Source organism: Numida meleagris, chromosome 2 (assembly GCF_002078875.1).
Source record: "Numida meleagris isolate 19003 breed g44 Domestic line chromosome 2, NumMel1.0, whole genome shotgun sequence".
In the NCBI taxonomy this organism is placed as follows: domain Eukaryota; kingdom Metazoa; phylum Chordata; class Aves; order Galliformes; family Numididae; genus Numida; species Numida meleagris.
Genome location: NC_034410.1, coordinates 30370417 through 30394575, shown reverse-complemented (window position 1 = coordinate 30394575; position 24159 = coordinate 30370417). Strand labels below are relative to the sequence as shown.

Here is a 24159-nt window from a genome sequence, read left to right as displayed (position 1 = left end):
TTTTTTTTTTTTTTTTTTTTTTAACGTAAACTGAAAGTATAAATACCTTCAGTTTAACATTTTGCTACAAAGGGCTGGCCTAAAGTGTACACAGTGTAAACAACGATTGGTACTCCTCTTGCTTCAAAAATACACAAAACACCACAAGATTGATAAAGTATTCAGATGAGAAGTATATGTTTTGTGAGAGAATGCAAAGGGTATCTGTTATGTGTCTCAAACCAACAGTTACCAAACACATTCTTCCTTTTTTAATTTGCAGGAAAAACAAACAAAAATTTTATCTTTCTTACACTGTACTTCCTTTTGTTACATTAAAAATATTTTGGCATAATTTTTTTAAAAAATACTGGTCATGAGAATTATCACCAAATGACTATATGTGTAAAAAGTTACATTTATGACTATGGGAAATAATTCAAAATCCTGAGAATGAAATATTTGGCCATCTTTCCTCCCTTTATATGTGGGAGTTTTCACATACGAAATGCAGATTTCCATTGCTGTTGCTTTCCATTTCCTCTATATTCTTACTAAACTGACTCATCTGAAAATATGAAGAAACCTTTCAAATCAAAAGCCATGTTATGAAGTGATAACTACATTCCCCTTTCTCCATTCTGTTTTGCGGTTGGAGTCTCAATGTAAGATTTGATAGGTAACAGATATTTATTACCAGCCCAAGAAAGAAGAGAAAATAAAGACAGTAACATTAAGGGGAAAGGAGAGAAAATGTTTACTTGTGCCTTTTTTGGTTAAAATGTGGTAATTAATTCTTCTCTTTGGCTATTAAGTCAAAGCATAAAGAACTCAGCACATTAACCACAAGAAAATAACTAGTATCGCAGAAAGAAGATACTGGAGAATGATTTACAATGCTCACGGAGACAATTCTCTGATTGATTTCCATGAATTCTAACAAAATTAAAACATTTAAATATTGAGTTTTTATTATTTGTTACCTATGAGTTAGAAACAGACCACTGATACTTTAAAATATGAAATACTCAAAACTGACCCAAAAGTTGCCATAATCCTTCCTCCTCCTACATAAAGACATCATTAGTTTTGTAACATCTTACGTTAATATCTTTCTACGGTTTCGTTTTTTCCTACTGTATACACTAATTCTACATAATCTTAGCTCTCCAAAGAAAGAGAGGAATTAGAACTCACTGATTGTCGTTTATACGCACTACTATAATGTAGTGGTCAAAATAAACCTGAGGTCCACCTCAGATCCACTTCACAGCATGTATCATCCAGCTGCTAGTAGAGTAATTCCAAAACTTGAGAAAAGACGGCCAAAATAAACTAACACGTTCTGTGGACTGAGCAAAAACCTAAACTAGTTCCACTTTCATTCAGTCTGTATTCAGTTTTGCTGTGCTTTATGGAAAAAGGATGTTATCATGAAAATATTACAAATTTATATTAAAAACAAAGTACCTTCATAAAATGATATTAATCCTAGTCACGGTCCACCCTGTTTTACATTGATATTATCTGATTTTACAAACACATTAACATACAATGCCAAAATAGAAGGGAAAAGTTCATTTAAAATCATTACATGATATACAGACATATAACTAAAAAAAGTACAGTATGGAAATAATATTCCCCCATCTGTTTATCCAGTACATCAATTTGCGCTGTTTGTATTTTTGAAATTTTTGCCTTGTTGCACCAGTGTACACTTCCCATGCTGACCCTCCAATCTGGAACACTTACAGAAGTCAAGACTGAAAACACAATTTCCTTCTCTGTAATCCACTTTACTAGCCCACTTCCATATCCTGAAAGGCATGTAAACTTAAGTGCAGCACTAGGCGTCCATATAAATTATCCTTTCAGAATTCTTCCATGTTGGTTGAAACATTAGGGGTTGCTGGGTTTGAATCTTGAGAAATGGCAGCAACAGTGACAATTCTTGGAGAACCAAGAACCTCAGTAACTGAAGAGTCCAGTTCTCCTGAGGTAACAATAGCAAGGGCTGTTCCACCACCCTTCTTGTTCTGATGAGTTTTGACATGTTTCGATAGATGGTCACTTCGCATAAACCTTTTAGAGCATTCTGGGCACTCAAATCTCTTTTCACCTTTTTTAAAAGAAGAACAAAACCAAAATGTTAGTGAAAGACAGCACAGAACAACTTCTGTTTGATCATTTCAACCTGACCCTTTTCTATTCAACATTTGAAATATCTTTCAAAGGATACAACATTTTCTTCTCTACTTGCTTGAGTCCCAGGTCTTTTCACATTTTGGCAAGCCACTCTTCACTATTAAAACGTTCTTAACAAACCTTTGCTATGCTCTGATTACCTAGCGAGTAGTTTGAAATTCAGATCACAACAGAATTTGCCTCATCCTCCATAAATTTGACAGACTAAGTAATGCTACTTGATAGCATTAAAAAATACATACTTTTATTTAGATTATAATGATGTGAATGTAATTTGGACAAAAATTTGAATCCTGGAGTTCCACGAATCTGTCTCATAAAAATGTATAAAATCAAACTTGAGAGAAAAATTCACCATACTAACAAGTTCTGACAGTGTTTGAATATCATTATTTGAGTGCAATCTTTTGCAGCTGTAAGTTTGAAGGGATTAAAAAAACCCACAAAAACAACCCTTATTGGGGGCTAAAAATATGAAGGCTAATAACATTCTTAATTTCTAAAAGGTCTGCCTTTCTAATCTGAACTGTTAGGACAGCTTCTATTATCATCACCTGAAATATCAAGGAAACTTCCCAAAGAGACCAAATCTGATACACGGACTAGATGAACAAGTTTCTTAAGGACTGATCTTATTCAAGTGAGGAAGAAAAGACCCTGGTCCATGTCCAATCCAACATGCTCAAGAAAATCCCTCAAATTTTGATTAGGTGCTAGCTAACGTATATCAGCTATCTGCATTGAAAATGTCATCTTTTTTCTAGGCTAGGTACAGAAGAGCAGTTTGAGAAAATCATTTGATTTGATTTCTTGGTCAGCTTGCAATGATGAAAACTGAAGTCTACCTCCATTTTGACCTACTTTATTTGTAAGTATTTTTCAGAGACCCTAATGAGGTCTTTGATATCACTGCTTAACCATGGCCGCTATGATTCACACACGTGATATTATGTACACAGAGAGGGCTGACCAACCTGTGTGGGTTCTTCTATGTCTCTGTAACTCATCACTCCTTGTAAATCTCTTGCCACAAAAAACCCAGTTGCATATAAATGGTCTTTCACCAGTATGCCAGCGCAAATGCGCCCGAAGATGAGATGTCTTGCCATAAACTTTCCCACATCCTTCAATATGGCAGATATGTTGCTTCTTTTTTCCTGGCTCATTGCTACTTCTAAAAAGACCAAATATAAATGGGTAAATAATTTTATTCCAAAACATTACTAACTGATGTAGAAAATTACTTCATGATGATAGTTACAATCCCTTATATAAAAAGAAATATATAAGCATACTTTCCAGTAGACAGCACTAAAAACGTATACGATATTAGAAAATTTGAAGCCCAAATGACTTCAAGTGTGACAAGATGCATCAATAACATTTATACATACCTTCCTTCTCCCTCTCTGCAATTAGGACACGAGCAGGCAACTCTTCTTGTTCTCTTGCCAGGTTGTACTTCCTGGTCAGAAGCTTGTTGAGCTTGTTGCAGCTGCACTTGTGTTATCTGATCAGGACTAACAGCACCAATCCCTGCATTAGCAATGCCACCTACCGCTACAGTAACAGGAGCTATTGTAGCCTGCTGCACTTTTACTCCATCCTGTCCTTGCTGTTGACCTGTAAAATAAGAAAAAAATTCTATATTTTCTTATCCATTTCAGTAAGCGCACAAATAAACTTCACATATCTTATAGAAAAGAAAATCCACTTAAAGTTAAGGGACGCCACAAAACAAATCCAGCAATTTTTCTTAAGTACTACCAGAAGGTGTACCTGCTAGCTTAGACAGTCCTGTTTAACATAATTTGTTATCAGAACAGTACAAGGCTACAAAATACTGAACAATATTAAGAAATGTGAACTACTTTAACAAGTGCTCTTTTTCTCCCCTCAAAAGCTGAGATGCGAAAACAAAACCTTAGAAAGGAGTATTGTTAAATCTGTTTGCCTTAAAAAACACATCTACTTTCAGAAAACTAAAACTAGCTCAACTTGAAAGTTGCTTTATGACATATATAGAACTGTTCCTTCTCCTACAAACTGTATTGAATCACTATTGCGAAAGTTCCTATTTGGTTCAGAGAAAAAGAAATGTTATAGGACTAGACTTGAACAAGTTAGCACAGCAAAGCTGGTTTTGTTTTGCAGAAGGTAGCACATTTTTAAGAAGCCTGCTGAATGAGTTTGAATGAATTAAATGGAATTAAAAGATATGACTTCCAGCTGCAGTAGGACAACACCGAATTCCAGTCCTGTCAGTAACAGGAATGGGACAAAAACCCATTAATATACTGCCATTTTCAAAACTTCATTGTCTTCATACAAATGGAAAATAAGAGGAAACACAGCTTACTGATAGAGTGTAACAACAAGCCAAGATTCTTAAAACAGACTACAGTATTCCAAGACCTGAAAGTCTGCAGTACTGAAGCACTAACTCAAAACTTTGAAATCCTTTGGAGGCAATGTAACACAGAGATAGTCATTTGGGTACCCCAACTTACTTCTCAGGAATTGGTAACAGAAGTCATCCATGGACAAGACTGAGAAGAACGTTCTTCTTCCTGAAGTTTAAATTGTCTAGCTACCAAGACAGTCCATATACGATGCAGCACAGAATAACAACTACTTTATTCATGTGACTTCTAAGATAATGTCCATAAGCTAAATAAACACCAGCACACACATACAGACAAGTTAAGACTAAAGAAGACAACACGCAGAGAGCCTCCCAAATTGACTTAACTGTCATCCAACAGTTCCATTTCACTATATGAAATAGAATAAATCTGTGTTGCTTCTGGATCTGTATCAGGTTATTTTCACTGAAAATACTGAAAAAACTTCCCCAGTTCTCTCTCTTGATTTCACTCTGAGATTTATAACTGATTTGCCTATCTATGGGTAAACACAAATTCCTTATTTTTTAAGCAGGTCACAAATATCAACAAGTACTGTGTACTTTTGGTTCTCTGAAAGCAAGGGCAAACCCAGAAATGATAAAGTTTGTAATCTGATGCAGAGTGTTGAGTGTTGAGCCTCCATACATCTAAGATAGAATAAAGGCTTTCTTTTCAGAATAGGAATCTATTGGAAATGAATTTATTTAATAGTTGGAAGAAGAGCACTCACAAAAATCCTTGAGGGAGAATGTGACAGGTTAAGGAGAATGCTGAGGCATAAATGCAGATAGTAGTATCTAGCACTTGTGTCTGACAGTGGCATGACAGGACGCAAGAGCTTCTAAACAAAGTGCTAGTCCAGGGGCAATTCCTTGTCACGCTGTTAAGCTGCTGCAGTGCTGACTGAGTGCTTTGAATAGCTGAAGTCAAAGAAAGCTGACTGTTTTTGTTGTATCTAAACACTTATCTTAATGTGTTTGTGTGACTGTTTGTGTTAGAAACCAGATGTAATTCTCTGTTAGCCAAAAGTGAATAAATTAAGAGAAAGAACTGGCTTCACTTGCAGTCTTCTGCAGAGCACAAACTGCTCTCAGTGTGTTGAAGAGACCCAAGATGCAAACTTTAATCCACAGGGCCAGCACTATAAATGATGGCAGTCTAGTGATGGTCACCACAAAAGCTAAAGATATGTACTGTGGCCTCTGTTACTGTTCTCACCAGCAGTCAGGTGTGCTTTCAATCTGCATTTATGAGAAATCCTGCTTGGCATTTCTAAAAATCATACACATTGTGCTGATTTGATATCAACCAACTTTCAACCTAAGTCAAAAGACAAGCAACCACACAAGGGTCTTCTGATACCTCTTCATAATATTCAGCACCACAGCCAACACACTTTTCTGATCTTGCCCCTTCCCCCATCTTTGCCACTTGCTCTCCAATGAATACTTGTGTGGTCCACGTGAGGACTACCTTGAAAAACACAATACACCCTACAGCCTTAATCAGTAATTAAAATTAAAAACAGCAATGAAATGACTCCCCTTTAGATGGTCTTAACAAAGTTATTACATTTTCTAATGCAAATGTTGATTTTCTTCTTTAGATTAAGCTCATGAAGTTGTTTCAAACTTCTCTCCCTTGTATTCCACTTACTAAGATCAGTATAGAAGGCTCTGAAACACTCAAAATACCGCACACACAAATAGTCTTATTTAAGGATCCAGACCACAGTACTCAATGAGCAAATCTCTGCATTATGAGACAAAAGACTAACTGGACAAAGCACAGCTATACAATAATTATGTATATTCCCACAAAAAAAACAACCAAACAAACAAACAAACAAAAAAAAAAACAAACAAAAACCGCTGAGAAGTTCAATATTGTAATTCCTGGACTTTTCTTTTTTTTTTGGAACTCCTGAAAGAGCATCCAAACAAGCTAGCACACTGGTAGCACAGGAAAGAAAGAAATGCATCTGTTTTTCTTTTGTATTTAACAAATTTTAAATTCTTTATTCTTGTTCTCTGACAGTAAAATAAGTATACTATAGGTGAATTGAAATTTTTTTTATTTCACACACACACACACACACACACAAAAACTCACCGAAAGTAACCAGACAGAACATGCTCTTGTCTAGATCTTAAAGTGAAATCACTGTAGTCTCGAGTGGTAGAGGGTTTTGATTTTTTTAAACTACATTCCAGGATCCACTAATGGAACACTAAAGGCTTTGACTTTTACAACATTTGTATGGGAATTTGTATGGGAATAAAAAAGGATACACTACATTTAAAAAGTTACCTAAAATGAAAGTAACTTGGGACCATGAGATTGACCAAAAAACAACGAGTGTCATCCTGGAAACAGAAGAAATTTTCAAGAACTTAAACCCGAAGAACAGAAGGCAAATATTAGCACTACTTTGCTAGAGAAGAATATTAAAGTCTTTGTGGTAATGAGCCACAGTAAAAGCTGCAGCAATGTTAAGACATGGAGCAGGCTTATTAATCCCCAACACTGCAACCTAGGGAATCTGCTTTAGCAGAGGGGTTGGACTGTATTCTCTCCAGAGGTCCCTTCCAACCCCTACGATTCTGTGGTTCTGAATAAGCAAAGCCTCTACTGTCCCTTGAGATATAATGGAACTTATACACACCACAGTACAAACTATGGAATGGCACCAGAGCTTATCAGTACAGGTAGCCAGATGAAATGAACTAAAACTTGCTGAATGTACTGCTGCATTTTTTTCTTCTTATCCTAATGAAAAAAAGTCTTTACAAGTTGGAAAATAATGGTAAATGTAGATGAGGATTTTTTTTTTTTTTAAATCAAGTTTACTGGAAAAAACCAACACTTGAAGTGTTCCTTAACTGCTGGTGTGAGTTTGTTAGCAGCCTACAAAACTGAAATTGATGCAACTTCTAGAAAAAAAAATATAAGAAGGAGTTTTGAATAGATGACTTAAGTATAAATCAGCTTTTTTTAAATAAAAAAACAAACCCTGCTGATTCTAAAAACAGATACTTGAGATAATTATTATACACACAGGAACAGAATAACCCGGTGTCACTTTATATGACTTGCTACTAGGGCATTAAAATATCATTTAAAAACCTTTCAAAAAGTCTGCTAAAATGATGAAATCACTTAACATTATTTCCTTCTGACGTACTCCAAACCACAAGGCTCAATATCACGGTACTTGACCATTCATAATCAAGCCTTGCAGCAAAAAGAGCCCTCATGTTTCAACACAGATTTCAGAAAGAAGTCTAAACAAATTGTTACATAAAGGAACAAACAAAGTCACACTTCACTTCATCTGCGTTGTTACAGATGAGTTGTCAAAGTAGTCACTGCGCATTTATACTTGCTTTTAGAAGGCTGTTTTTCTTAAAATTCCCATGATTTTAACAGGGATTTTCTGAAACTGTGAAACATTCTTGATCAACAAAATTACCGAACTTGTGTAAGACTGAACTTTATTGTACATGCTGTCAGGTCACAACTTGATGTTTCTACAGTATGCTACTGTATAAAATAACACTGACATCAACTACTTCATTTTATTTTATCTCTTTGGGATAGTAATCGCTGCATGTTGTCCTGTGGTCAAAGAAAACAACAAGGCAACCTGATATAGTATTTATTTTGCAAATCAAGTGCAGTAAGTCTCTCACTCATTAGAATATCACATACATGATTATGATTGAATGTAATTAAGAACATCATAGACATTTTTTAGACTTCACAAATAGAAAAACCTACATGATTTTAGTCACTAGCCTTAAGCATTTAAGCAGTTAATACTCAGTATCACAAAATACAGGATCACATACTCTTTCTTCTTCAGCATCACCTATTCAGCTTTCCAAATCTCCAAAAATCTGCATTTTAAGTTACATTTGATATACACTTTCCTGCACATACAAGTCTAATGCATTGATGAAAGAAAATTCAGCATTTTCAATTACTTCATATAACGCTAAATATTAAAAAGCATACAAATCAATGTTAGATTTCAAAGCTAACTTGCAAAATAAGAGCTCATGTAACACAATTTGGAAGACAAAGAAAGCTAATGCATGCTATCTAAGAAATGATTTCTACAGGGTGATTTACAACTGAAGATCATTGCCACTAGGCTTGGTCATTCATCAAAAGTCAAGACATATTTCCCTTTATTACACATTGCACACACATTCCTATCACTGCTCTTGCTCACCTGCAGTAGTAAGCATGACAAACTATTCTTTGAGACAAGTAGGATAGAAAGGGAAAAAGCTGTAACTTTGATGATCCGCAGAAGAAAACGGATCTTGGAAGGAAGAGAAATTTAAGACTAAGGGGACTTCTAGTTTCTGGTACTCAGTTCCCCAGAACAATTTGCATAGAGTTCCTGCTGCTGCTGTGCAGCCAGTTAGTATTCTGCAGTTAAGGAGATGGCAGCATTAATGACAGCAACATGAACCTTACTGCAAAATCTGAGAAATGCTTAGCAAAATGTAGCCAGAGTCAGACTGATTACTGTTACAAAAAAAAAAAAAAAACCAACAAAACAAAACACTGTTTAACTGCATAGTCTAGAAATGAAGATTGCCAAGTGACATTTATAACTCAATGCATATTACTACAGGACAACAAAAAGTTAAAGACAGGCTGCTTTGGAGCTGACACATCAACTCATCCACTCATCCTTTAAAAAAGTTGCCGAGACAAAGCAGTGGGGGAAAGAGGTCTCATTTCCTCTTCTCCCCTGCACATCCCAACTGCGGTCTGTGCAATATTTTACAGTTAAAAATCTTTTTTTCCAACATTGCCTACCAGAAAGGTTTTATGCTGAAGAATGAAATGAAAATCATGTCTTGAAATTAAACATGTGAGACGGTGACTCAATAAATTAATAAATTAAACAGTAACAGTAAGACAACAGTGACTTTCAGCATTGACACAGAAGACAACGTCATTTGGTGTTAAACAGTATGCAGACAATGCTGTCTCATCTTTTGCCTCAAAGAAGTAATTTATGAAGGTTTGATAAAGAAACAATACATGATGGGAAACATTTCCCAGAAGAGAAACTGCACAAGGGTTGATGCAAGGGACCCACATGCTCAGAGAAGAGCAGTTCGGGGCAGAAAAAGGAATTGGATCCAACCAACTATTTCAAGAAACGTAGGCCTGTCACAGTACAATGTAGTCAGATGTCACACAAGCAGAAACAGATTCCAATACAAACTGAAGCATCACATAGACATCTTTCTTTTCTGCTTCCTACAGGGACTATGCAACAAGTTTCTATCTTTTGCCTGTTGCCAGCTTGGACAATATTCATACAAACTTGTTATCTTCACTTCAGAAACTTTTCTTCCTATGTCAAATAGGATAGTGTACTCAAAAATTACTGATGAGCATCAAATTAAGCTTAGCTTCTGTGAAAAATACCACTTAAAAGTATGAGGATTAGGACAGAAGAAAGAAGTTTGTGAGCTTTCAATACCTTAAAAAATATTAAGTGTTTTTCCTTCTGTGCAAGAATCATCTTCATAGAATCATGGAATCACCCAGGTTGGAAAAGACCTCCAAGATCATCTAGTCTAACCACCCACCTAACACCAATATTTCCGCACTACATTGGCAACACAAAGACAATACAATGCTTAAGAAGTTTCCTGAAGGTACTTTAATAACTTAAAAACTATTATGCTTCTCACAAGTGCATGAGCACAACCTGCAGTCACCTCAGTATTTTTAAACAGAAGAAAAAGTCTCAGCTGGTATTACTTTTTCATTTAACTGAAAGCCTATTTCATCTTTATTACTATTAAACAGCAAAGAGCTACATCAAATACAACACAGAAAGACCTATACAGAAACAATGTAAGAAAATAAACACAGAGCTGCATTTGGACAAAACTTGGTATTTTGCAACCAAGTACAGGTTTCAGCAAGGTAAGAACTCTGGTTACTCTGGATTGCTGCTGCGATTTCAATAGGCTTCAACAAGAAAGAAAACATGCTCAATTGTAAAGGAGCTAGAATCAGAAAAATATCTCATTATCTTCCTGCTAAAGTAGGAGAAAGACCTATTTGCCTTTTTATTGACAAAAACACCAACAGACAGATAGAAAAGTGTATTTAGAATAAGGGTTTGAGAACATTTCTCTGGAGATGGAAACTAGTAGTTCCCTGTGTATTAAACCTCAGAGCAGACAGACAACTGAAAATCCAACTACCAACAGTGCTGCACAATGTCAGGCACACTGCATGGAAACTAACTGTAGATGCAAGAAATGCCTTAAAGTTTTCTTTTCGTGAACATCTTGCTCTATTCCACCACTGCATCCCAACTCCCAAGTTATTCTACAGCTTATAGCCACAAAAGAACTTGTCATAGTTCTTTCTCGCATCTCTTCACCTTTACCTACGAAATGAATGGCAAGTGGGCAAAAAAGAAGTTTGCTGATAGTCCCTACAATCTGACTAGAAGAGCTCAATACCTGCCTAACTGTAACAATAAAGAAGTTACGTACACATCCTACACAATTCTGCCATATGGAAATCAAAATAATGTTTTCTGAATTTCTCAGAAGTCTCTTTTTAGCATCTTGGTTCCACTTCTGAATATTATAATGCAAACAGCAATAGCCAAATCTTAAAAGGACAGAAGGAGGCTGACAGGAGAAGAAACAAAAGCAAAACAAAAAACCAGCTAAGGTTTCAGTATCCTGTCCTTTCTGTTCGTTTGGTTGTGAGTTTTTTTGGTTTCTTGTTTTTTTTTCTTTTAACGATAGTTTAGCTAGTTAACATATTTTATGTTTTCATGTCCATACTAGACTAGAAAGTCCATAAATGTCCTTGAAGTAAACATTTTGGTCACATGTCATGCTATCTTTATATTGATCAAGATAAAAATAAGTGTGCCTCTGCACACAAGAGGCATTAGTAAACAGGTACATACATGGAAAGTGGAAAATCCTTTCAACAGAAATGAAGTTAGCTGACTTTAAAACTAGGCTAACTCAGACAGCATTTGATAATTTGTTCAGAATAAAAAAAATGTTGGCAATGAAGACCAATTTGTTTACTTAGACTGTCATCTTTTACCTTTATCAGGCAAGGACCAAGAGAACTACATCTTAAGAGCCGTGTAAATCTCTATGACAGAAGTCTTTGAAAGTTCAGCCAGTACTTCTGTAACATTGTTACCCCTCTAGAAGTGCATCTTACTTGCTCTTTCTTTCTGACACAGAACAAATTGAAGAGCTTGATCTTTTTACACAGAGTTTCTTCCAAAGCCAAGGAAACAAGTCAACAAAGGCCCGTATCTTTTAGTGTTCAGTATTTTGTTCAAGGGAAAACTGCTCACATCATCACTTGAAACCATTCAATTAATTAAAGAAAGTCAGAGTAGTAGCTAACATGTATGCCAAGTTGTTTTCCGCTAGAGGATATTAACTGGTCATTTTCTTTTTTATAAAAGAATGATACTTAGTCTCCAATCTATCAAGACTAATAACTGGTGCTGGGTAAACTACAGCTTACCAATGACTGGCTGATCAAGGTATGGGACTGATAGCCACTATCTGGAGTAACAAACATCACACCTAACTCCATTCTTAAGAAAACCCATTCAATCATACCCCAAACTATCTTAAGAAGATGCTGCAATCCTGTTTCAGCAAAAGATTGTGGATGTCCAGATCTTTTGTTCTGGTGAAAGTTTCACGAGAAGAGCAAAACAATCATAAAAATGACATTTCATATGCAGTTCTGACAACTATGCTATAGCATATTAATAAAACAACTTTTATTAACTAAATGTATCCATTAAAATTACTGAAAATTGAAATGTTTAGTTGTTTTTCCACAATAATATTGTTTATACTTGAAATTAACATTCTGCGTTGGAACTTGTTGCCCCATGACATAATATAGTTAGATTTTAAGTAATCATCATTAACATTCAACATTTTCAATATAGGGAAACAATAAGAACTGATTTCTCACATCTACCACTATGAGAATCTTGTGAAGCTAAGCACTTCACAACTTCGTAACAATGCACATTACACTGAGGAAGCTATTATTAAAATCAGATATTGAGTATAATCTTTTCTCCCTTTTTTTTCCTCTCTGCTTTACATGGCTGTTACAGATGAACAAGTAGGTTGGCTTAATATGGGTTCAAGCATGTTTTAAAACAAAATGGATTAAACAATAACAATCTGACAAAGATGTGCAGTATTCACATAATTGTGTGCTTACTTGACATCTTCTGAACAAGAAAATTCAGTTAATTCATTTCTTACTCTGTATGTTCTGGTTTCTGACAACAGGGTGCAAGAGAGGTAAGGGCAAGAACTGATATTCTTAGAAATAACCTGTATCGTTGAAACACTTTTGTAAGAACATAAAATAGGGAAATAGTTTTAATAACACTCTTCTTTGAAAAGCTTAAGAACTTGCATCAAATTCTACAAGATGATAGCATAGAGATAGCTCATTAGAAACTTGTTTCACCTTGCAATTATGAGCAAAGCAAGTATTTTAAATAATTCCCCTTCCCGCTTTCCCTGGAAGCAGCAATGGAGTTACACCTTGCTACTCACAAATAAGGCAAAAGTGTTCTTTTACTGAGGCATTTGTACTAGATTATTCTCCATTTAGCTGAATAGGAAGATTGTGCTCTCATGCATAAAGTTCAGAACAAAATATCAATAACTTTATTTTTAAACTACCATTGCCTACTTAAACATTTGCTGTCACCAGCATTGTTAAACTCCTTCTACCACTATTCAGAATTTCAGTTTAAGAAAAAACAACAAAGCAATTTTGCCATTAGAAGACTAAATGCTTGTAATTACCCTGAAGCATTTGAAAAGAACACCAGTACTAGAACATTTAGAACACTGCGGTTCTGCAACAGTTCTCAGCTGAAAGCAATCTGAGAACAGACCTGTCATGACATTGGAAAAAGTACACTAGATTTCATTACTCTTCCCAACTACATCCCCAGAGCCAAGTAGCATTAAAAAATTGCAAAAGCTAAGCAGAACTCCTGCATTTTTTCTGCCTTTGTAGAAAACAGCTCAGTTCTTTGTACTTATCTGTTTTACTGCAGATTCCACAGCTTTGCAGTTGCGTTTCTTTCAACATGTTTGCCACAGCTTGCTTCCCAGTGAGCATCCAGAGAAGCACTGGATGTTGTTCAAACAACCTCATGCAATCACCATCCATTAGCTCCTTTGATTTTCACACTGGGTAATTACATATGCCAGTTTGCTTCTATACACTGTGGCTATTTTAAACCCTTTTCACCTTGTCACTGCTCGTGGCTACCCCTTCTTGCTTAGCTACACAACTCACTAACTTAGGACTACATACACTCACTGTCTCGCTAATATGCGCAAGGATACCCACTGATTACGTTGTCATGAAAATGTAATTTCATTTAATGAAATAAATTTAATATTCGAGGACTTTAGGCTAAACTCCTTACCAAGAAAGGGAAATAACATAAATGAAAGAGATCACAAAAGATTGTGAGTAGTACAAAGTATCACTTAATTTCTCATAACAGAAGAGTTTGAGAACAGTACATAAAAGGTGCTTTACACAACAATTAAATCACTGCATTAATTGCAGACAAGCCGTGAACATGTAAAAAATTTACATTGACTCAAAAAAAAAAAAGGGTAAGTTCATGGAAGAAAAATAATCCATCAAAGATTAAGTATACCAAGTAGCACTTCTGGCTCATGAAGACCTTAGCTGAAAATCACTGAAGTGTGGGAAGAGTATATAGGAAAAGTGATTACTTTTGTATGTAATCAACATCAGACTTGATGAGAAACTAAATATTTAATTAGAAACATTTTTGACTCACAGTCATAAAGTTACATGCATTTAATCTTATATACTACCTTTTTTCCTATTTGAAACGTTTTACTAAATCCTTTAAACTCTTTTGCAAAGTCTGAACCAGAATGGTAATAACATGTAAACAACCTCCTCTGTTTCTGAACAGCAAGTCAGAATTAGTGACTCACACAAGAAGAGTCAATAAAGAAGCAAAGGGAAGACAAGCACAAGATGGATGCAGACAAATCTGAGAAATACAAGACAGGATGAGAACGAAGATGCTGGCAAATTGTGTAACTATTAACAGTAGCAGAATGAAAGTAGTTGGTCAAGAAGAACGGGGAAAAAAAAGCCTTAGAAACTCACATTACTACAGAGTATGAAAGCAAAGGATGAGGCTCATGACATTTTTTCAAGTGCTCTAGTGAGAACACCTGGTATTGGACTTATATTGTCATTAGCAACTGCTTTAGAATCCATGGCACATCCCTATAGAACCCTCTTAAAACTCCCCAGTTGCAGTACTGCCAGGTTGCAAACCTTTCCACTGAACACAAGTCATTCCTCCATTTTGCTCTGATGGATGAACTACCAATTTCCCATAATTCAGGCCATGCCTGATGCCACCGCTCATCTTAAAATGACTTGCACTTAAGTTGCAAGGTGGTGGGATCTGGAGACTCTTGCTTAAAGCAACTAACAAAGCTAGGGCTAGATGCTTGTAAAATATGTTAAATTTTCAGTAGTTTTAAAACAAAAACAACTTAGTAAGAAGAGCTAAACATCATATAACAAAATTGTTTCAAGAAATGTAATTAAGATAGATGCAATTTTGATCAACTCTTTTTTCCTTTCAAAAGAAACTGAATTATTCCATAAAGCCATTGTTTACAGGAGTAGGAAAGGATCCATATATTCCTGCTGCCAGCGAAAACAATGAACAAGCTCAAAAGAAGCTTGAGAACTCTTCTGAAGGCCCCAGTATAAGAACAGACAGAACACAAAACCCTTACAGGCAAAACATGAATAGTCACCACTTGCTTACAGTATAACTGGTCTTCATAAAACTGGATGTTTTATTTCACCCATGTTCATCAGCACCCACAAATATTCACATTCCATGCTAGCGTCAGTACAAATACACTTCAAGATCAACGTGTTGAGGGATAAAGTAAATTAGCTCACCAAAAGGAAATGGCTTTATGAACTATTATTCTTAGAACCATCTAGTACTAAAACAAATCACTTTCGTCAATTAACACATTTGGGCAAATAAAAGGAATTGAAAATAAGCTTTAAGAAGGCAAAGGCTACCTTATTTTAAGAGGTGGGGAGAATCTTTTGATCTTGCATCTATACCTATCACAGCAGAAGCTTTGAAAAAAGGCAGGAGAATTCTCTATTATCTGCTTGAACCCAAGCTTATTTAGGACAAATTCCGGAAGTCACCATCTATTTAACTTCCAATTAACACCACAGACTTCCCATTCCACAGGGAATCATGCATAACACAACACAAACTCATACACAACAGAAAAATGCAGTTTATTTTGTACAGAACTAGCTTGCTTAAAGGCTATGACTGCTACTAATCTCATAGCAAGGAAGGTGTTTATAGATCCCTGCATGTTCAAGTAAACACAGTTGCATTTAGGTTTGATTAACTCTTAAATAAACATTGTTTACAGTCCTTGTTTTAAAGCTCAAATACTTAGTTCCTGTATCTTCCTCATCCGGCTTCCTCCCCTTGCCCCCCTCTATTTCTAATTCTTCTTTTGACTGACACTTTCTACACTTTTTTTCTGTAAAACTTCACTGAATCCCAGGGTGGTGTAGACAGGAAGTTACTTCTGAAAGTCATTTGGTACAACGTCCCCGCTCACTCAAGCAAGGCCACTTTACAGCTGGCTGCCAAGGACCATGGGTTTTGAAGATCTCCCTGGATGGAGACACCACAACTTCTGTGGGCACCAGCACCGAGTCAACCTCACAGCTAAAAGTGACTTTCCTCTTCAGCACTGACACTGAATGAATATTCACTTGAGGTGAAAGTAAAAAGATGAGAACTCCTTTGCTTTTGCCTTGCTTTTTGACGTACAGTTCAAAAGCTACCAAAAGCAACGTGCTTGAGCTTTTAACTTAAAAACAAACAAAAGACACCACAGATTTATTCATCTTCCTTGGTTTACAATAGAGCCTACACATCTTGAGACAGGAAACAGTAACAAATGTTATAGAAAGTAACCAAAATAAAGCTTTCACTTGAACATCTTTTCTTCCCCTCCTGAGATTTGTCTCTATTACAATTTAGAATGTTAAAAAAAAATAACACCTCACAATGTCTAATTAGGTTTTCCAAACATAGCTCTATAGCTTAACATTTCCATAATAATTTTAAGCTAAGTTTGCTATTTACAATGAATTACTTAGAGTTGCAATGCTTTATTGTTTCATTTATTATTCAAAAAATAAGGAAAGGTACCTAAATTACCCTTTTGTAAAAATAATTCGGAAAAACAGTGTTTAAGGAACAGAAATATGGCACAAATAAAAGAACAGTTACTTCAGACACATACTTATTGTTGTTTTATTATTATCCCCTGAAACTCAGCTGGTTGGATCAGTTTGGTTTCCTTAAAGGACAGAGAAACTTCTTGTTTTTTTTCTTCCTACCAAACCTAGAGCACCTGAATCAATGGATGGGTTGAATTCTTCACAATCTCTTTCCTGACACTTTCTGGACATTCTCCATACTGCTCATTTCTAACACCTACTTTCACTACTCATTTGTAGCAAGTGATCCACTTCTGGAGAGTTCAATTAACGTACAAAAGAGTTGACATTGACAAGCTCAGGTACTGCAGGAAAGAGAATGGAAATATCAGTCCGCAGATGTTAACTGAACAGTTTATTTTCATAAGACTTTTTGTAATAACAATAGCAAAAACTTCAAACTAAAAATACAAAGCAACAACAAAAAAGTGAATCTGAGGAAGCTAACAGCCCCAAACAAGACAGCTTATTCTTTAAAATTGGCAAGCAAAGTTTAAACTTCAGCATGTTTATAGAATCATAGAATCATCTGAGTTGGAAGGGACCTTTAAAGGTCATCTAGTCCAATGAACAGAGACACCTACAGCTAGATCATATTGCTCAGTGCCTCGTCCAGCCTGACCCTGAATGTCTCCACGGATGGGGCACCCATCACCTCTCTGTTCCAGCGCTTTACTACTCTTATCATTAAAAGCCTTTTTCTTATAACCAATCTAAATCTCCTCTCTTTTAGTTTGAAACCATTCCCCTTCATCCTATCACAACAGACCCTGCTGAAAACCTTGCTCCCTTCCTTCTCATAGCCTCCCTTTAGATACTAACAGGCTTTAGTCAGGTCACCTCAGAGCTTTTTCTTCTCCAGGCTGAACAGCCTCAGCTCTCTCACCCTGTCCTCATAGGAGAGGTGTTCCACCCCTTGAATTATTTTTGTGGCACTCCTGTGGACACACTCCAACAGGTCCATGTCTTTCCTGTACTGAGGACTCCACATATGGATGCAGTACTCCAGGTGAGGTCTCACCAGTGCAGAATAGAGGATCCTATATTCATAGGCTTATGTAAAATCTCCTGCCATCCAAGCAGTTAGAGGCAATTCAGATGGCTTCCCTCGCAAGCAGGTAGCATCACTAGCACTTTAAAGAATTATTTGAGAATCTGGCTATTAAAATGAGGAGCGTGGCAAAAGAAATTTCTAGAGTACTTTTTCTTTCTCTGCTAAAGAGAACTTGGTAGTGGCTGGAGATCTGCTTGGATAATCACGGCCTTTTTTCTTTCTTTTGCTCAGATAGAGGCCTACTTCAAGAGAAAGACTAAGGCTCTGACTGCCTCAGTTCATTGGTTTGGACAGTTTCTAGCTCCAATTCCGTCTTCCGTACTTCCTCAGAGGCAGCCAATAACCTCCCTTTTCTTCAAAAAGCAAAGAAACCTTTTTGCCCTTAGTTCTAACTGCAAAGCCTTAGTACCAAGCCTGATATTAAGAAGACGTTAACTAGAGTTAATTGATCTGAGTGGATTTATCTCTGCTAAAGGTTTGTTTTACGGTGACTTGACAAACACAGGCATAGTACTTAATTTTCTACTTCGTAACCATTCCTTTCTTGAATACTTAATATAGCAGTAAAACAGATTGTGCTGCACATCATGCTCTTCGCTCTCCTTTCCACATTGCTTTGCTCCAGGAATGGTAATCAGGAAGTTTCACAGGTGAGTGGAGATAAATAAAGAAGGAAATTATAACTTAACTCTCACATTCTCAGAGTTCTTTATTAGAACCTCAGTTCTTGGGAACAAGAAATAGAACCTCAAACAAGGAGGAAAGATTGGCAGATTCACAGCTGCGGGTATAAAAGGGCTACAGAAGTAGCTTACCTGGGTTGGAGGGGAATTCAATGGTCATACAGTTTAAGTTTAGTTAACACACAAACGCCGTATGACTAAGGCTTTACTTCTCTAGGATCACACTTCTGATTCATTCTCCCTCCTTCATCCTCAGTAACAAATCTAAATCACCACAGGATAAAATGAATCATAAAATGGCTTGGGTTGGAAGGGACTTTGAAGATCACCTAGTTCCAACCCCCCTGCTGTGGGCAGGGTTGCCACCCTCCAGGATCAGGCTGTCCAGGGCACATCCAGCATGGCCTTGAACACCTCCATAGTTTCTCTGGGCAGCCTGTTACAGTGCCTCACTACTCTCTGAGAAACAAATTCCCTCCTAACATCTAACCTAAACCTGCCTTCTTTGAGTTTAAAGCTTGTCAATCTCAGACCATATATAATGGCCGCTCCAAAAATAATGCCCCCTATTTATTATGTCGGGCCATGACATCAGAGGTGGATACTGGAAGTGTGATCGTAGAGACAGAACCTTCCCATCGACATTGTTACATTTTGTTGATGTGCAACAGATGGCAGTGGCAGGGCAGTCTGACAGAATGGAAGCGCATATGAAGCAAAGGTACGGACTTCATTCCTCCACGGAAAAAAAAAGGCACCCGTTGACATTCATTGATGCTTGCTGAACATTTATGGACACCAAACAGCAGAATTGAGCACAGTGAGGCCATGGTTGGTGCATTTCAGCAATGGTGACAGCAACAGTGGGTCACTTCTGTTTCCATATATTGTTTTTACAAGGGTGGTATGCAGGCTCCTGTTCATCACTGGCAGAAATGCAGAGCTAATGGTGGTGATTATTTTGAAAATTAATGTTTTATAGCTTGGAATTTGCTCTACTGAATAGTGTTATTGTACTCTTTGTATCTGTTTGTTTCCATGGAAATAAATAGGAGGCATTACTTTCAGAGCAACTGATGTAGAAAGTTGCTCTTCAAATCCATTCTCCAGAAGACATCACACACAATCACAGATGCAGACAAGGTAACTGAGTAAGATGGTATCTAGAATTCCTTATTTGAATGGCTACAGTTGTAACCGCTTGGTAAACAGAGAAGAAAAAAAAGCAGCTAAGAGCGTGTAAGAAAATTTCTTCTATGCCACCCCCAAATCTGCTTCTAAAGCAGGCCTTCCATTCCTCTAAGCCCTTCTTACTTCTGAGTATGATCAGCCAACCAGCACCTTCCCATCAAAAACAATTTTCCAAGGCAAATTAATCTGCAAAATTGTGTAGAATTCAGTCAGCTCCTGCAAGCTGAAATTTCTTTTTGAAGCATTACAGCCAAACACAATGTCGAAGTTTTAATTTTCATATCCCAGATGAATGTTTCTAAAACACTCCTTAAGTCAATCAAGTTTAATGCTTCCAACCCAACTCTTAGTATTTCAGCATGCCATTAAGTACTGAAGAGCACCGTAGCTGACAAAATTCTTCCAACAGCAAATTTCTCATTATCAACGTATGTTTAGTCTCCTCAGAAGTACTTCAACTAAAGGGCACAATCCCTACCTTTGCTCATATCTTAGCATATGATTATGAAAAAAACCCACAGATTTAGAGTCAATGTGATACTACATTTTTCATGTAGACTGGACACTAGAAGCTTTTCCTTTCAGTTTTATATTAAAACTGATTGTAGTTGGGTTGCTGACAAAAAAAAAAGTTTATTAAAACTAATAAAATAGAAGACTTCTGCTTATAGGAAGTAAAATCAAGTTCTTGTAAGGAGTTTACAAACTGGCAAAGAGAGTCCCTAAGTTGAAAGTTTGCAAATTTTACATATAGAGCTGTCCCTGTGGGTCACTACAGTGCTCTTGTGCAGAATGTATTTTAGAAATAAGTTCTGTATTCCAGCCTAAAAATTTTAAATAGCTCCTTCCCCAAGATTAGACCACCATAACCAAATAGGTATTTCAGAATACATTCCAGAAGTTCAACAAGTATCAACGTACAGTTACAAGGTTTTTGTTTTCTTTTTTAAAACAAGGATAAGTCATTGAAACAATGCTGCGTGTAAGCATACCTCATTTCATTCAACCTCCTTACAAAATTCAAACTTTTGAGGGAACAACTTGAGGAATTAGTAGAGAATATAATGAAGTTCTAAATAAACACATGCCATGACACAAGATTACTGTCATTTTCCTCATCCTATATCCTCCATGTACAGAAAAGTAGTATTGCTGGAAAAAAGATTTTGCATTGCTAGTTTTTGATAACTTTTTAAAGCACATAATATCTATTAAGTTTCATATTCCCTCCCAAAGACAACAAGTTTTTGACAAACTATCCTTAAATGATCCTTTTCTCTGTCTCAGCAAATTTAAGTAGTCCTACTTCAGTTGATAAAAGTGGAATATTAGCTCAATGTTTAGGAGCAGTGCTAGCTATTTTAAAATCTGAATCTCAGTGATAAATTACTTTCTCAGAGTTAGGGATTTCAAATCTACTACAAAAAAAAAGCCTTAGAAAGCATTAAGAACTGTCTAGCATTCTCACCATTGTAAAAGAACCAACCAAAAAACCCACCACTTAAACAACAATCCAACACTTTGTCAGACCACTCACCTGCAACACTAGTAATGGTAACTGGAACTCCTTGAACTTGAACACCTGCAGCACCCAGGTTGGCAACACTTACTGTTTGAAGATTAGGTACTGAAGCAAGCTGGGCGGCATTCAGGGTGATTGGAGTACCAGCGACAGCCACCGGTGCAATCTGGGCAATGGTTGTGCCACCACTTGAAGACACAGGGGTAATGGTGAGTTGTTGGGGTAACCCAGCGTTCTGAACTTGAAGATTTGAAAGGCTCTGCAGATTCTGGACCTGTACAGTCTGCCAACTGATCTGCCCTGATGGTGTTAAAGTTGGAGCCCGGATGAGCACCTGAGTTGGACTTACTGCCTGCAGCTGAACATTCTGCAAAGACTGCTGCTGAATGGTCTGTATAGTTTGCCCTGACTGGAGCTGAAATGACTGTGGAGGAATGGCCTGTAAAATTTGCTGCTGAGGCTGCTGGATCTGTATCTGCTGTAGAATAGGTTGACCTACAATCTGTACCTGCTGAAGGGAACCTGACTGATCCTGAACATTCTGTAATCCATTTGACTGAAGCTGACTGGAGCTTTGGGCTTCAGAGTCCGTTGCAGTTGTTTGAGATTCTTCCGTTGGCTGCTCTGAACTGCTGCCTGCTGTGCTTGTGTACTGGCCTGTTTCTGCAGAGCTTACTAAGGTATCACTGCTAGTTAGAGACGTTGAAGCAGTGGTCGTAGAAGTGGACGATGAAGAAGGAGAGTCTGGCATTGAGCTAACAGAGGCAGAAGTGACCGGTGTAGATGCCAGCTGACTTCCATTGGAAACCCCACCCTCTGTGGACTGGCCAGCTTGACCTGAACTTCCTCCAGCTGCCATGTTGTTTATCACAGGCAATGCTAGGGTTACTCCACCAATGTTTATAGGTAAAGTTGTTACAACCTGTGCCTGAGTACCAGGAATGGTTTGCAATTGCAGGGGTATAGAGACGCCAGGCCTGATTTGGACTGGGACCGTCTGATTTGCTAGGTTTTGAGCAATAATATTCCCCGAAGCTGTCCTATTTGCAGCTGTGAGGATAGCTTGATTATTTCCCGCAGGAATAAGCTGAATTTGACCCTGCATATCTTGTAGACCAGAAGCATTTGCAGGATTAATTTGAATTTGTTGACCTTCTGTTGTCTGAATCTGTGGTATCACTTGATATTGGACGCTACCGCTTGGATTTTGTACTTGAATGACTTGAAATTGTCCAGGGGTTGTTGCAGAAGAATTGCCTGATTTGGTTTTTGTAGGAGATGCACTTCCATTGTTACTGCTGGAGGGACTTGGTGCGCTTGAGGCAACGGAAGATCCCTGTTGAGCAACATTATTGTCCTTTGAAGCAGAAGGAGACGCAGCAACAAGCTGCCAAGAGTTTCCAGCAAGCTGAGTTGTTACTAATTCTAACTGTTGTGGCTGATTTTGAAGCTGCACCAAACCTTGATTTGGATCTATAATAATTTGCTGCTGTCCAGTTGCTTGATTCTCACCAGGAGTTCCTATTTTGCTGCAAGTGGCTGCTAGCAAAGCGAGAGGTGAAGGCTGAGAATCCTACCCAGAAAGAGAGAAAACAGAACAGATTCAGGAGAAGAGCACGAGCATTAACCATCAGAAGTAAGCATCAAGATTCACACAGGAAGCAGACAAAAGCATGCTTCTGCATAGAGACCAATGATACAGCTCTGAATAAGGAAGTATACGTTTCTGCAAATAATCTTTAAGTACAAGCCAACAGTTATCAATGAGTATGCGACAACCAGGACCTCAACCGCTTGCTCAATCCAGTCTTTTTTTCCTAAAATAAGGGCAAATTTTAAAAGAAGCTCTATTACATGGAAAGCAGCTGATCGCTGTATACCGCAGTCAAAAAGCATGTCCAGACAGTAAAAATACTGCACTCCAACAGCTAGGTTTCACCCAATCCAAAGAAAGATGCCCTCAGCGGGGAAGGCTGTTAGCTGAACACTTCATTTTAAATGCTAATAGTTTGTGCACTTCCCAATTTGGGAGTGCGTGCTTTACCTGTGAGCCTCCAGTTTTCCCTTTTTTATTATTATTGTTGTTATTCTCTGCCTCGGGAGATTTCTCTCCCTCTGTGGGCATAGTTTCCTCCTTCTTTTGATCTGCAAAAATATCAAGTGTAACAGGTTAATTATTCACCTTCATTTATACAATAACAAAACCTACAAGCGTATCCTTTTTGGTTCCCAGCTTCTCGCCCGTATCTCTCCGTAAAAACAACAGCGCAAACCATTATTACAAAAGAACCGAGTCCTGAGAAACGTGGTTTGAAACCCAACCCATGGGGGCTGGAGAGTTAACACCCAGAAAGGGGAGGTTTGGTTTCCTCTCCCGGAGACAGCAGGAGAAAACCACCCACAACCCTCCTCCTCCTCCTGCCCCCTGAAGCATCGACGGCCACTCAGTGGCCGTCGATGCTTCAGGGGGCAGGAGGAGGGTTGTGCATGGGAGGGAAGGAGGGAGGCAAAGAGAAATGAAGGAGGGAGGGATGTGCACGGGAGGGAGGGCTGCAAAGAAAGGGGGAACGGAGGAGGGCGGCACGGCGGAGGGGCACGGCGGGAGGAGGAGAAGAAAGGGGGCGCGGGAGGAAGGGCGGGGTGAGCGCGGGGACCCGGGGAAGAAACGGGGGGACGCGGGAGGGC

At 37.6% G+C, this 24159-nt stretch overlaps 1 protein-coding gene across 1 annotated transcript; it reads right to left on the bottom strand.

Annotated features, from left to right (window-relative positions):
* SP4 (Sp4 transcription factor) lies at positions 1-23900 on the bottom strand. Its single transcript, XM_021387122.1, has 5 exons — positions 23519-23900; positions 21490-23047; positions 3582-3810; positions 3162-3361; positions 1-2101 (listed from the first exon to the last, which is right to left on the bottom strand). The coding sequence occupies exons 1-5, from the start codon at positions 23597-23599 to the stop codon at positions 1854-1856; spliced, it is 2316 nt and encodes a 771-aa protein (XP_021242797.1). The 5' UTR covers positions 23600-23900; the 3' UTR covers positions 1-1853.